Source organism: Octopus sinensis, linkage group LG23, assembly GCF_006345805.1.
Source record: "Octopus sinensis linkage group LG23, ASM634580v1, whole genome shotgun sequence".
Lineage (NCBI taxonomy): Eukaryota > Metazoa > Mollusca > Cephalopoda > Octopoda > Octopodidae > Octopus > Octopus sinensis.
In genome coordinates, this window is record NC_043019.1 from 21,127,975 (window position 1) to 21,142,131 (window position 14,157).

At 37.4% G+C, this 14,157-nt stretch overlaps 1 protein-coding gene across 4 annotated transcripts in view; it reads left to right on the forward strand.

Moving 5' to 3' along the window:
• LOC115223367 (low-density lipoprotein receptor-related protein 1B) overlaps window positions 1–14,157 on the forward strand; it is a 262,355-nt gene that overhangs the window by 112,757 nt on the left and 135,441 nt on the right. For all 4 annotated transcript variants that reach the window (XM_029793862.2, XM_036512479.1, XM_029793861.2 and 1 more), the window contains 4 exons: window positions 4,130–4,270; window positions 8,121–8,240; window positions 11,872–12,000; window positions 13,185–13,342. In XM_029793862.2, coding sequence (XP_029649722.1) covers window positions 4,130–4,270; window positions 8,121–8,240; window positions 11,872–12,000; window positions 13,185–13,342 — 548 coding nt within the window. The remainder of the gene's footprint in view (window positions 1–4,129; window positions 4,271–8,120; window positions 8,241–11,871; window positions 12,001–13,184; window positions 13,343–14,157) is intronic.

Here is a 14,157-nt window from a genome sequence, read left to right on the forward strand (position 1 = left end):
TGGAACTGAACCTGAAACCATGTGGTTGGGAATAGACATACATGTATTAAAAAGAAAAAGACAGGAAAATATGTTTATAGTTATGTCTTTGGTTCGTTTTTAATGAAGGACATGTGAGTTACCATTGTTAAAAGGTTTGCTAAGCAACTAACGTACACACACACACACACACACACACATATATATGCATATGTGTGTGTGTATCTGTAAACATGCACCTGTGCTGGTGCCACCTAAAAAGAATCCAGGCCACTCTGTTAAGTGGTTGACATCAGAAAGGACAGGTGTAAGAACCATGTCAAAACACACAGTAGAGTTTGATAAAAGCATGGAAGACAGATGTTAAATGATGACATGCACAATATATACACTTTTACTTGTTTCAGTCATTTGATTGTGGCCATGCTGGAGCACTGCCTTTTAGTTGAGCAAATGAACCTCAGGACTTATTCTTTGTAAGCCTAGTACTTATTCTATCGGTTACTTTTGCCGAACCGCTAAATTACGGGGATGTAAACACACCAGCATCGGTTGTCAAGCGATGTTGGGGGAACAAACACAGTCACACAAACATATACACATACATTATATATATATATATATATATATATACACACACACACACATATATACAACGGGCTTCTTTCAAATCCACTCACAAGGCTTTGGTCAGCCCGAGACTATAGTAGAAGACACTTGCCCAAGGTACCACACAGTGGGACTGAACCCGGAACCATGTGGTTCATAAGCAAGCTACTTACCACACAGCCACTCCTACTCCTATGTATGTTAGTGCTTAGCAAACCTTTCAATAATGGTAAGCTACTTATCCTTCACTCAAAATTAACCAAAGTCACATTACTACAAGCATATTTTTGGTGCTTTTTTTAATCAAATATTATGTAGCTGAGAAAGGTATGAGTATCACACATTCTTGTTTCTTGCCCATAAATTTGTGGGCCTCTGCCTTGCTTTTAATTGTAGGTCTTGTTCTACCAGATTTGATCTTGGGTTAAATAACAACTGCATGAATGAATACATGTTTATTCATGATCTTCACTTCCCTATTCCAACTAGGCCATGGTAATTTTATCAATAAGGTGTGAAGGTAGGAAGGTATTGTTAACTATCATGTATCACACACACACACACACACACACACACACACACACACACACACACACACACGCACACACAAATACATAGACACATATGGCCATACATCAACTGACAACTGAAGTCTCTCTCACTCTGTCTCTCTCACTCTCCCTCACCCCTCTCTCTTTTTGCCTCCCATCCTCTCTTCTGTAGTTCCTTCCTTGTTGTCTTTGGATGGTCTGGAAAAAAAAAGAATAAATTTTCATTTCTCTCTCTCTCTCTCTCCTTCTCCCCCCCCTCTCTCTCTCTCGTGCACACACACACACACACACATACACACCCCCTCTCCTATACTTAACTCTACTTTTATAAGAAGTAACAGTATTCTGTCCTGCTCTCTCTCTCTATATATATATATGTATATGTGTGTGTATATATGTATATATATTATTATTATTATTATTTAAAACAGACTTGGCTCCATACAACTGAGTTTCACAAGCCCCTGTTATATAATCATAAAATTAGTGCTATTAGATACGAAATTTATATATGTAGTCAGTTATATGGCTGTGTGATGATGTGGTTTCAGGTTCAATCCTATCCCACAGCGCCTTAGGCAAGTAAGTGTCTACTGATGTAGCTCTGGGCTACCTATTGCCTTGTGAGTGATTCTAGTGGATGGAAACTGTGTGGATGTTTGTAGTCCCACCACCACTTGACAACTGCTATTGGTTTCCCATTAAACTGTGACCATGCTGGAACATTGCCTTCAAGAATTTAGTTGAATGAAGCAAATCCAGTACTTTTATTCTTTTTTTAAAGCCTGGTACTTGTTTTATTGGACTCTTTTGCTGAACTGCTCAGTTACAGGGATGCAGACACACCAACACTGGTTATCAAGCAGTTGTGGTGGTGGTGGTGGGAGAACAAGCACAGACACAAAGACACACACATGTACATATATATAAACATACATACATGGTGGGCTTCTTTCAGCTTCTGTCTACCAAATCTACTCACAAGGCTTTGGTTGACCTTAAGCTATAATAGAAGACAGTTGCCCAAGGTGCCACACGCTGGGACTGGACCCAGAACTATGAAGTTGGGGGCTTTTCCCCACACAGCTGTGCCTGTATATGTTCAATACATGACTAAGCTAACTCTACCAAAATCACAATAACAATACAAACTAAAACATTGATAGGGTTTTAATCACTGTAATTGCTTTAACTAGTTTGAAAACATTAAAAAAATGGGTTTTTAAGAATCAACTTAAAATATAATAACAAGGGTTGGGTGTGTGGTGTAATGTTTATGTTGTTAATTGTAAGGTCTGTGGGTTAGCAAAATTGGTAGGGCATTGAACAGAAATAACGCTTTGTAGTATTTATTGGTTTCTCTTGAAGTTCTGAGCCTGAATCCCACTAAGATTGACTTCATTTGACCGTTTCAATACTGAAGAAGTAAAGCAGCTGTTAACAACTGAGATCAATGTGATCAGTTTATTAATATACACACTTCAAACATTAAAATATTGGTGTGTATAACATTAACATCCATACAAATACTGAACAGCTCTAACTGTAATAATTAAAACATGGGACTTGGCTCAGAAAGCTAATGGATTACCAGACAGCATTTAATCTCCTCAGTGACAAATACTTTGAACATTGAGCTAAGCCTAAAATATTCGTTCCTATATAAAAATAGGTAAACAAAACCATTTACTGATCTGTGTGTAAGTTATATATATAACTGAAAAAACTGGAGTCAACAAGAAAGGATACAGTTGGACATTTATTTTTTAATCACTACAATTGTTTCAATGCAATGTAGTTCTCCAGTGTGCAAATACTTGATTATGTAACTGTTTCCTGCCTTATGAGATCTAGTTGTTTCCTCAGGCGATATGTAAATATTGTCTCCATAAGTTTAAAAATCCTCAGCTTTAAGAACATCCTATCTGTTTGTTGCCTGAATTTTGTAGTAGTCACTCAGCTTATCAGGGTGTTTTTTTGCTGAAGGGCTGTTGGCAGACTACTTTGAATTTGTAGATGTAGTGGAATGGTGATTCAGGTACTGTTAAAGGGATTAGTATTTTATTTCTTTGTACTGCTGATTTGTTTTTCATGACTGTTTACACATGCAATTGTCCTTAGCTGGCCTTTAAGATTCAACACCCGAACAATTCTGCAACTAACTGTAGAAGACCAAATAGAGTTGAAATACTGAATCTGGTGATCCGTTAGTGTTTTGAGCAAAGTCCTGCATGTTTTGACATTCAAGTCTCTTTGAGAGGTTTCTCCGAGACAAGAAATAACAGCCAATGTCCTTCTATATTTGCATACACATTATAAAGGTGTGGGCAAAAGTAGATATACAGTGGAATGTCATTTTCATTCTCAGTTTCTTTTTTAAACCTAAGTCAACTGAGGAATCTGCAAGAGATACCTAATTCATTGGAAACCCTAGTTTTTGTTTTCTAGGGACTTTGAGTGAATGCTTGAGCCAAGCAACTGTATAACCTACTTTTGCTCGCCCCTCTATACTTGTTGTACACACCAGAATTATGATCAAGTATTTCTCTTCTTCTCCAAGTTAAAAATCAATATTTATGTAATTTGAAAAAAAAAAAATATCTAATTAAAAAATGAGTAAATGACTAATATATATAAAAAAAAGCAATGTAAAGAAAACTAAATTTATGTCAATGTGAAACAAATAAAAATTATTTTGAAGCAATATTATAAATCTGTAATGAATGTGTTTATTATTATATGTATTAATTGTGTGTTAAGTAATTTTTGGTATTGTTAATCATATGTAAAGATCATTATATTTTCAGCAAGAGTATCAGTCAATTAATGCTAACACCTGCTTCAATATCAATTAACTTATATAATTTGGCATTGTTGTGACTCTTGCTGAGTGTGTGTATATATGTTTCTGTGCTAGCATGTGTGTGTATGAACAATCACACACATACACACATGTATGCACATACATAAACATATCTTGTAATTTTTAGGTCAAGATGTGAAAGGGTTCAGCTGTGTACCAAACTATTACTTGTGTCCAGGAACCTTGCACTGTATACCAATCGAGAAAGTCTGTGACGGGGTCAATGACTGTTTAAATAGTGACCGAGCGGATGAAGGGTATCACTGTGGTAAGGATCAACACACTTTATTTCTTACCCTTTTTTTTCTTTTCTATTTTCTTTTTGTTTTTGTTTCCAACTGGCAACCTGTTTAACCCTTTAGCTTTTAAACTGGCCATATCCGGCCATCTTCTTGTTTTATGTTCAAACTGGCCAGATCCAGCCTTTCACACCTACCTTGCAATGTTGATCTAAAAAATATAGAGTCACATAATCGAAATCTTAAGGCTTTGAGATAATATCTGATTAATTCAAAACGATGTGAATAAATAAGCATTACATATGATAGAATAATCTGAATGCTAAAGGATTAAGGTGGAATGTTGTAATAGTAGTCACATAAGCACCATGGAAACTGAGTTAAGCTTCAGAGCTTTTTCTTTTCTTTTTTCTTTTTAAGTCTTGAGACTCTTGACAGAGCTAAGTCTAAATATTTTCTATTTTGCAACAATATAATAATGATATATTTTTATTTTTCTTGTTTTCAATGCTTGTATGGATGATTGAGAGTGGTTGAGGAGCATCTGAGCAGCTTTTGTGGTGGTTGTTATACCAAAGACTTGTCTGTAATTTGGTTGACAAAAACTGGAAGCCCATTGGAAGAATATTACCTGCTGGATGGATCATGGGCATAATCTATTGTCTAATTTTGATCTTTGGGTGCCTTCAGCAGAGACCATCCTGTTTGAGAACAGTTTCTTCCTTTTCCTTCCTCTCACCAATCTGGAGGCCCTGAATTGGCTCATGGGCATGGCCCTTATAATGACTAAAGCATAAAAATACATGTATATGTATGAGTGCGCACAATGCTATGTAGTGTATCTATGTGTATGTATATATATTTATGTGTGTGTGTGAGTATGTGTGCATATATCATGATGTGGCAAGGCTTCAACAAGTAGAATAACACTCAATCAGCTAAGAGAATAGGAGTAATGTTATTATAAAAACCACAAATCTTCTTAGGGTTTCCTGATTAAAAGGATAATAATAGTGATCTCAATTTTCTTTTTTTCATGATGATATGTTGATCTCCTGGCACTATCACGTCAACTATTAGGAACTCTTGTTTGTCCCTCCTAAAGGTTATTATATCCAGCCTTCAGTGCTCCGATACCTTGTCCTCCAGACACCGAAGGCCAGATATAGTAATCTTTAGGAGGGACAAACAAGGGTGCCTAATAATTGACGTGACAGTGCCAAGAGATCAAAATAGCATCATGAGAGAAAGAAAGTGTCATATTAGAATTCTGCAATTCAACATGGTGCATCCCAAAAAAATATGGGCATTCTTTCGTTTGAACCGCATTCTTCATTAATTTCTGTAAAATTTTTTCATTTATTTACTTTTGCGTGCATAGGCGCAGGAGTGGCTGTGTGGTAAGTAGCTTGTCTACCAACCACATGGTTCCGGGTTCAGTCCCACTGCGTGGCACCTTGGGCAAGTGTCTTCTACTATAGCCTCGGGCTGACCAAAGCCTTGTGAGTGGATTTGGTAGACGGATACTGTGTGTGTTTGTGTGTCTGTGTTTGTCCCCTAGCATTGCTTGACAACCGATGCTGGTGTGTTTATGTCCCCGTTACTTAGCGGTTCGGCAAAAGAGACCGATAGAATAAGTACTGGGCTTACAAAAGAATAAGTCCCGGGGTCGAATTGCTCGATTAAAGGCGGTGCTCCAGCATGGCCGCAGTCGAATGACTGAAGCAAGTAAAAGAGAGTAAAAGAGAGTATGGACTGGCAAAAGAGACCGATAGAATAAGTACTGGGCTTATAAAGAATATGTCCCGGGGTCGATTTGCTCGACTAAAGGCGGTGCTCCAGCATGGCCGCAGTCAAATGACTGAAACAAGTAAAAGAGTAAAAGAGTATGTTCAGCTTTGTATATTTGTAGTCAGTAACACATGCACACGTGTGTTTTTGTATGTATGTTTGTATAGATTTATGTATGTTTGTGTTTGTGTGAGAAAGAGTAAGAGAGACATAGAGAGAGAGAGTGAAGGGATGTGTTGTCATGTATACAAACATACGTAAATACATATGCATACATTTTTTTTGTATGTATCTGTACGTGTGTATGTGAGACAGAGAGAGTGATGTCTAAGTGGTACTCACTCACACTCTCTCTCTTTCTCTCTCACAGACATCCATTTCATATACACATACATACATCTTTCACTTTCTCATCTCTTTCACTTTAAAACAAAAGTAAATAAATAAAATTTTTTTACAGAAATTAACAATCAAAACCAGCTGTTCATTTTGGCATTTCTGCAGGTTCAACCAAAAGAATGCCAAAATATGCAATTGAAAAGAACATTTAGCAGCAGAGGCATGACGGCAGAGAATATCATAAAAATGACTAGAATTGGGAATCAAATGTGAAAATAATATCATGTGGCAAGCAGAAAACTGCCCGGAGGGCGGTCTTTCTATTAGTATATATATATATATATATATATATATATATATATATAGTGGTTGTACACTGTCAACATAACATGACAGTCCTGTAAAGGGAATTACAACACCACTATTTAGCCCTAGGAAGCATCGACGCTTCCTGTCAGCTTTGACACATTTCCTGTGTCCAGGTGTTAATCCTAGCTGGTGGGGTGCTTGCCTCCCCTTCACAAATATAAGGACACAGGAAACGTGGTGTAATTCCCTTTATGGGAGTATCACGGTATGTTGACAGTATACAACCACTATATCACCTCACCACCGCTCATGTCTCTTTGAGACATTTAGAAATTCAATATTTCTAATATATATATATATATGTATGTATGTGTGTGTGTGTGTGTGTGTGTGTGAATGAATGAATGAAAGTGCATGGCTTATTGGTTAGGGTATTCAGCTCATGGTATAAAGGTCAGGAGTTTGGTTTCAGACAATGCATTGTGTCCTTGAGCAAGACACTTTACTTCACGTTGTTCCAGCCCACTCAGTTGGCAAAAATGAGTTGCAGCTGTAATTAAAAGAGCCAACTTTGTTGCATTCTGTGTCATGCTGAATCTCTCTGAGAATTACATGCAGGATACACTTCTCTGTGGATTGCTCGGTCACTTGCACATTAATTAAACAAGCAGGCTGTTCTATTGATTAGATCAACAGGAAACCTCATTGTCATGAGTGACTTAGCGCCAGTTTATATATCTATTATATAATAGTATGAGTGTTTTTCTAATTTATTAAAGTAGTTTTATGTTGTTTAGTTACAGTAATATTTTTATTAATTACTAGACTAATCAAACAGTTGAGAAGTAATTGACAACTTAAACTGAAATGTTCAATTTATTGTTTGTAGTATAGGTTTCTGTTTTATTAATGCTAATAAAAAATTATTGTCTATATATTGGGGGTGGGACTTGGTGGTATTAACATGGTGATAACTATATATTTTGATAACTCTGTAACATGATTTTTGTCCTTGGGAAGCAACTATTAGTTGGGAAGTAATAAACAACTTAAACTGAAATATTTAATTTAATGTTTGTGTATTGGGTGTGTAGGTTTCTGTATTATTAACAACGCTAATAAAAATTTATTGTCTGTATATTGGGGGGTGGGGCTTGGTGGTATTAACATGGTGATAATTACTTATTTTGATAACTCTGTCACATGATTTTTGTCCTTGTGTAGCCACTGTTATTTCCTATTTGCTTACCCTTAGAAAGTTTGAAAAATGGCTAACATTTCCTTTCCTCCTTTCAGGATCAATAAAATAAGTACCAGTTAAATTCTGGGGGTCAATCTAATTGACTTACTCCTCTTCCCCAAAAGATTGTTGGCTTTGTGCAAAAATTTGAAATGATGTTTCTCACTGTAAAATTGTATTGTTTTGTTTTTTGTTTCTAGTAAATCGAGGCTGTACTCACAAAGCGTGTAGTTATGGCTGCCGAGAAACCTCACAAGGACCCAAGTGTTTTTGTGCGAAGGGCATGCAACCTAAGGCTGACAATGAACTTCAGTGTGAAGGTATTTGTTATCTTTATTTCTTTTTTCTCTGAAATACATGTTTTCAAAGACTTCTCACTCCTTTAAGTCTTTGCCATTAAGTATTGTTGTTTATGTAATTAATCATTAAACCAGGTCTAAATTTGACCGGCTTTTCTAAACTAAAGATAGGTGCAGGTATGGCTGTATGGTTGAGAAGTTTGCTTCTTAACCATGTGGTTTGGGGTTCAGTCCCATGGAACAGTATATATTTCTTTACTACCCACAAGGGGCTAAACATAGAGGGGACAAACAAGGACAGACAAAGGGATTAAGTTGATTACATCGACCCAGTGCGAAACTGGTACTTTATTTATCGATCCCAAGAGGATGAAAGGCAAAGTCAACCTCGGCGGAATTTGAACTCAGAACGTAATGACAGACGAAATACCGCTAAGCATTTCTCTCGGTGCCCTAACGTTTCTGCCAGCTCGCTGCCCATGGCTCAGTATAGCTTTAGGTTGACCAATGCATTTTGAGTAGAATTTAGATGGAAACTGTGTGGAATCCTATTATACATGACTATGTGCTTCATCATCCTCATTTAATATGTGCTCCATGCTGAGGTGGGTTGGAGGGTTTAACAGGATTCAATGAGTTTGAGGACCATATCATACTCCAGTGTATGTTATGGAATGGTTTCTAATACTGGTTGCCCTTCTTTGTTTTAACCACTTTAGAGTGGTTTTTTTTTGTGTGTGTGTTTGTTCTTAACTTCAAAACTAGTGAAGTCACCATGCATCTTGCAAGACTAATAGGCCTTAAGGGCCCCTATTGTTGATAGATAATAAAAGAGGAGAGACACAGAAAGTGATTGGAATGTGATGATTGTAGGTAGGGTGATGAGAGAGTGTGAAGTATGATATGGGGAAGCAGATATATATATATATATATATATATGTATATATAGCTGTGGGAGGCTGGTAGTGGAGAGAGTAACAGAGTAGTCAATATTGTGGTGTGGAGGGAGTATGGAAGGGATAGGGGAAAGAAAAGGGATTAGTAATTAGGGTATTGAGCTCATGACCATAAGATTGGGAGTACAGTTCCTGGCAGCACATGTCCTTCAGCAAGACTCTTTATTTCACGTTGTTCCAGTCCACTGGCAAAAATGAGTATTACCTGTATTTCAAAGAGCCACTCTTGTCACATCTTGTGTCACACTGAATCTCTCTGAGATCTACATTTAGGGCACGTGTGCCTGTGGATTGTGCAGCCACTTGCACATTTATTTCATGAGCAGGCTGTTCTGTTGATTGGATCAACCAGAATCCTTGTCCTGAGTTTTTTTTTAAATCTCTCGCTCAGGCCCATGCTTTCACCATCTGAGACATTGGCCATCGATTATCATCCTCCATTCAGGCCTGTCCTAGGACTTCCTCTCTGTTCTCGGCTCCAGCAATTTCTAGGCCAGATCACCAGGAGCTTCTTTGGCCTTCTTCTTCCATTTACTTTGGTAGGGGATGAGGGTTCTACTCAAGGGAAGTCTGATAACAGTCATTCCCATGATAACAAAATTGTATCGCTTCCACTCAGCAGCAACTGGTACTGTTTTGCCTCTTTCATTCATGGTTCTGATGTTCCACAAACCAAAGAAGGCTTTATTCCTCAGCATTAAGAAACCCATCAGATGCAAAGCAGCCTTTTTGTAGAAGCTGCTATGCTTCATTCCTCCTTTGTAAGGTCCTTCTGACTCCCCAGAACTCTAAGATTTTCTTTGGTTGTTTTGGACGTTTCTGGACCAAGTGTAATTTTTTACAAAATGAGGCTGCTAACCCAACACCGGGTTAAATATCATTTGTTTTACAAAATTAATTTTTTTTTATTTAATTTTATTAAAAAAGACACTTTATTTTGTGTAACTAATTTTTTAAAACTTAGTTGTACACAATAAGTAGAGGCGCAGGAGTGGCTGTGTGGTAAGTAGCTTGTTTACCAACCACATGGTTCCAGGTTCAGTCCCATTGCGTGGCACCTTGGGCAAGTGTCTTCTACTATAGCCTCGGGCTGACCAAAGCCTTGTGAGTGGATTTGGTAGACGAAAACTGAAAGAAGCCCATCGTATATGTATATATATATATATATATTATATATATATATATATATATATGTATATATAGCTGTGGGAGGCTGGTAGTGGAGAGAGTAACAGAGTAGTCAATATTGTGGTGTGGAGGGAGTATGGAAGGGATAGGGGAAAGAAAAGGGATTAGTAATTAGGGTATTGAGCTCATGACCATAAGATTGGGAGTACAGTTCCTGGCAGCACATGTCCTTCAGCAAGACTCTTTATTTCACGTTGTTCCAGTCCACTGGCAAAAATGAGTATTACCTGTATTTCAAAGAGCCACTCTTGTCACATCTTGTGTCACACTGAATCTCTCTGAGATCTACATTTAGGGCACGTGTGCCTGTGGATTGCGCAGCCACTTGCACATTTATTTCATGAGCAGGCTGTTCTGTTGATTGGATCAACCAGAATCCTTGTTCTGAGTTTTTTTTTTAAATCTCTCGCTCAGGCCCATGCTTTCACCATCTGAGACATTGGCCATCGATTATCATCCTCCATTCAGGCCTGTCCTAGGACTTCCTCTCTGTTCTCGGCTCCAGCAATTTCTAGGCCAGATCACCAGGAGCTTCTTTGGCCTTCTTCTTCCATTTACTTTGGTAGGGGATGAGGGTTCTACTCAAGGGAAGTCTGATAACAGTCATTCCCATGATAACAAAATTGTATCGCTTCCACTCAGCAGCAACTGGTACTGTTTTGCCTCTTTCATTCATGGTTCTGATGTTCCACAAACCAAAGAAGGCTTTATTCCTCAGCATTAAGAAACCCATCAGATGCAAAGCAGCCTTTTTGTAGAAGCTGCTATGCTTCATTCCTCCTTTGTAAGGTCCTTCTGACTCCCCAGAACTCTAAGATTTTCTTTGGTTGTTTTGGACGTTTCTGGACCAAGTGTAATTTTTTACAAAATGAGGCTGCTAACCCAACACCGGGTTAAATATCATTTGTTTTACAAAATTAATTTTTTTTTATTTAATTTTATTAAAAAAGACACTTTATTTTGTGTAACTAATTTTTTAAAACTTAGTTGTACACAATAAGTAGAGGCGCAGGAGTGGCTGTGTGGTAAGTAGCTTGTTTACCAACCACATGGTTCCAGGTTCAGTCCCATTGCGTGGCACCTTGGGCAAGTGTCTTCTACTATAGCCTCGGGCTGACCAAAGCCTTGTGAGTGGATTTGGTAGACGAAAACTGAAAGAAGCCCATCGTATATGTATATATATATATATATATATATATATATGGGTGTGTGTGTTTGTGTGTCTGTGTTTGTTCCCCTAGCATTGCTTGACAACCGATGCTGGTGTGTTTATGTCCCCGTTACTTAGCGGTTCGGCAAAAGAGACCGCTAGAATAAGTACTGGGCTTACAAAAGAATAAGTCCCAGGGTCGAGTTGCTCGATTAAAGGGGGTGCTCCAGCATGGCCGCAGTCAAATGACTGAAACAAGTAAAAGAGAGAGAGAGAGAGAGATGATTGATTTTCATTTATTTCTTTCTGTTTTTAATTTTAATTTTTCTTTTTCTTTGTTATTCTTGATTCCTTCTAGACATGGATGAGTGCAGCTATGATGGCTTCTGTGACCAGACATGTGTTAATGGTTACACCAACTATTCATGCAGTTGTGTTGCTGGTTATGATCTCAAAGAGGACAACAAGTCTTGTGAAGCCATTAATGGTAGGTGCTTCTTTTTTAAACACTTTAATAAGAATTGTTTTCTTTTTTTCATTTCATTTTTTCCAATCCCAATCTTTTTCTTTTCTCATCATTGTTCGACCGTGGTCGAGACAATGGAATTTACCATGCTACGCCAGACTTCACGGTCCATCATAGCATTACGGAGGTCCTGTTGCTGGATGCCTGTATCCCTGGAGATTGGGTAGGAGAGTGTGCACCCTCTGGTATTGCGAGTAGATGGCTTCCAGAGGAGAAGAGTAGAAATGACTTCTTTTTCAGCTCTACAACAATGTCCAGCAAACTGGACTCTCCTATCTTTCACAAGCCTGATCACCACCATCATCATCTAGCTGTTCTTGTAATTGGTTTCAAATTTTGGCACAAGACCAGCAATTTTTGGGGTGATAGATGAAATGCCGTTAAGCATTGTACCCCGCATACCAATGATTCTACCTACTATCCACCTTAATGTCGTTCTTGTAATTAGTACTAGATATGGCAAAGAGAGACAGCTATATCTGTGTCTATGTTGTTGTTGTAGTGGTGGAGGTGGTGGTGGTACTTGATAGACCGGTTCCCCAATAATGTAACATCTATTTTGTAGTTGGTATTAGATATGGTAAGGAGAACCATTGTATTGTTGTTGCTGTTGGTACTCGATAGCCAGATGCCTGCCTTGTTGTTACTTGACACAACAACGGGAGACAACAATTGTATATTTTGTTGTCAATCCTGATGTATTAACCCTTTTCCTTTCCATATTTCTGATGAAATACACTGCCTTTGTTTGAATTAAACTTGAAAATGATGATGAATTTAGTAAAACAATTTTGTCATTATTAAGTTGCTGTTTGAAGAATAAATTAACACGAAATTTTGATGGAAGAGGGTTTTAATTTAGATCACTTTAAAACAGGAATTTTGTTTCTCAGAATACAATATTTAACCCTTTTCTTTCCATATTTCTGCCTTTGAAAAATAATGATGAATTTAGTAAAATAATTTTGCCATTATCAATATACTGGTGTTGAAATTTTTTGAAGGGCAGTTTTAAGGCAGATCACTTTAAAGAACTGGAAGTTTGTATCATAGAATGAGGTGGGGGGGGGGGGCAGTGCCAAGCAGGTTGTTGTGGAAAGGGTTAATGTTTGCTACATTGCTCAAAAAACATTTCTTTATTTCAGTTCCAAAAGACGAAGAAGCAACACTGTTATACACCAACACGAATAACGTACAACATATCAGCTTGTCTGCCAACACAACCGGGGACACTCTCTTCAGTGTCGAAGGTCACGCTATCGAAACAATGGACTTCAATCACAGAAATTCATCATTCTGCTGGGTCAGTGAAGCTTCTTTCTTACACCCCACCCAACAAATTTGGCAATTTTTGGCAAAATATGTACCTTTTTAACAAAAAGTTAGTGAAATATTTTAAATGTTTACAGTTGGATAGATAGACAAATATAATGAAATAAATTGATAAAAAATGTGAATTTTTAATTATTTTCTGAGATTTTACAAAAACAGCAAAAATATTTTAAAATTTTAATAACGATGTGTTATAATATTTTTATACTCATGCATAATATATAATATTATAATATTATAAACTTATGCACAACAATATTATAATATTGTTGTGCATAAGTTTATACAGACATGTAGGTAAAATACCGTAGGAAAAGGATTGTAAAGCAGATCTTTTAACCCTTTAGTGTTCAGATTACTCTGTTAAATGTAATACTTTTTCACTCAAATTGTTTTGAATCTCTCATGCATTATCTTACAGCTTTGAAGTTTCAATGATGTGATTGCTTATTTTTAGAATGTCAATGTAGGTTTGGTGTGAGAGGTTAGATATGGCTAGTTCAAATATAAGACAAGTAGAATATCTGGGCCAGATGTGGCCGATTTAAACACTAAAGGCTTAAGCTGAGCCAATCAGGAGAGCTAGAAGTAGACCAAGAGCGAGACAGTTGGATAATAACGTTAGTCTCAGTTGATTATGCTTGGGGGTCCAGTGGGAAAGTATAACGACAGTTTCTTCTGATAGAACATATGGATGGGGAACCTGAGAGCATTACCCCAACAACACCTCCCAAGAATAGTGGACGGCAGAAATGGACGGATGTATAATACAGACACAAGAACACA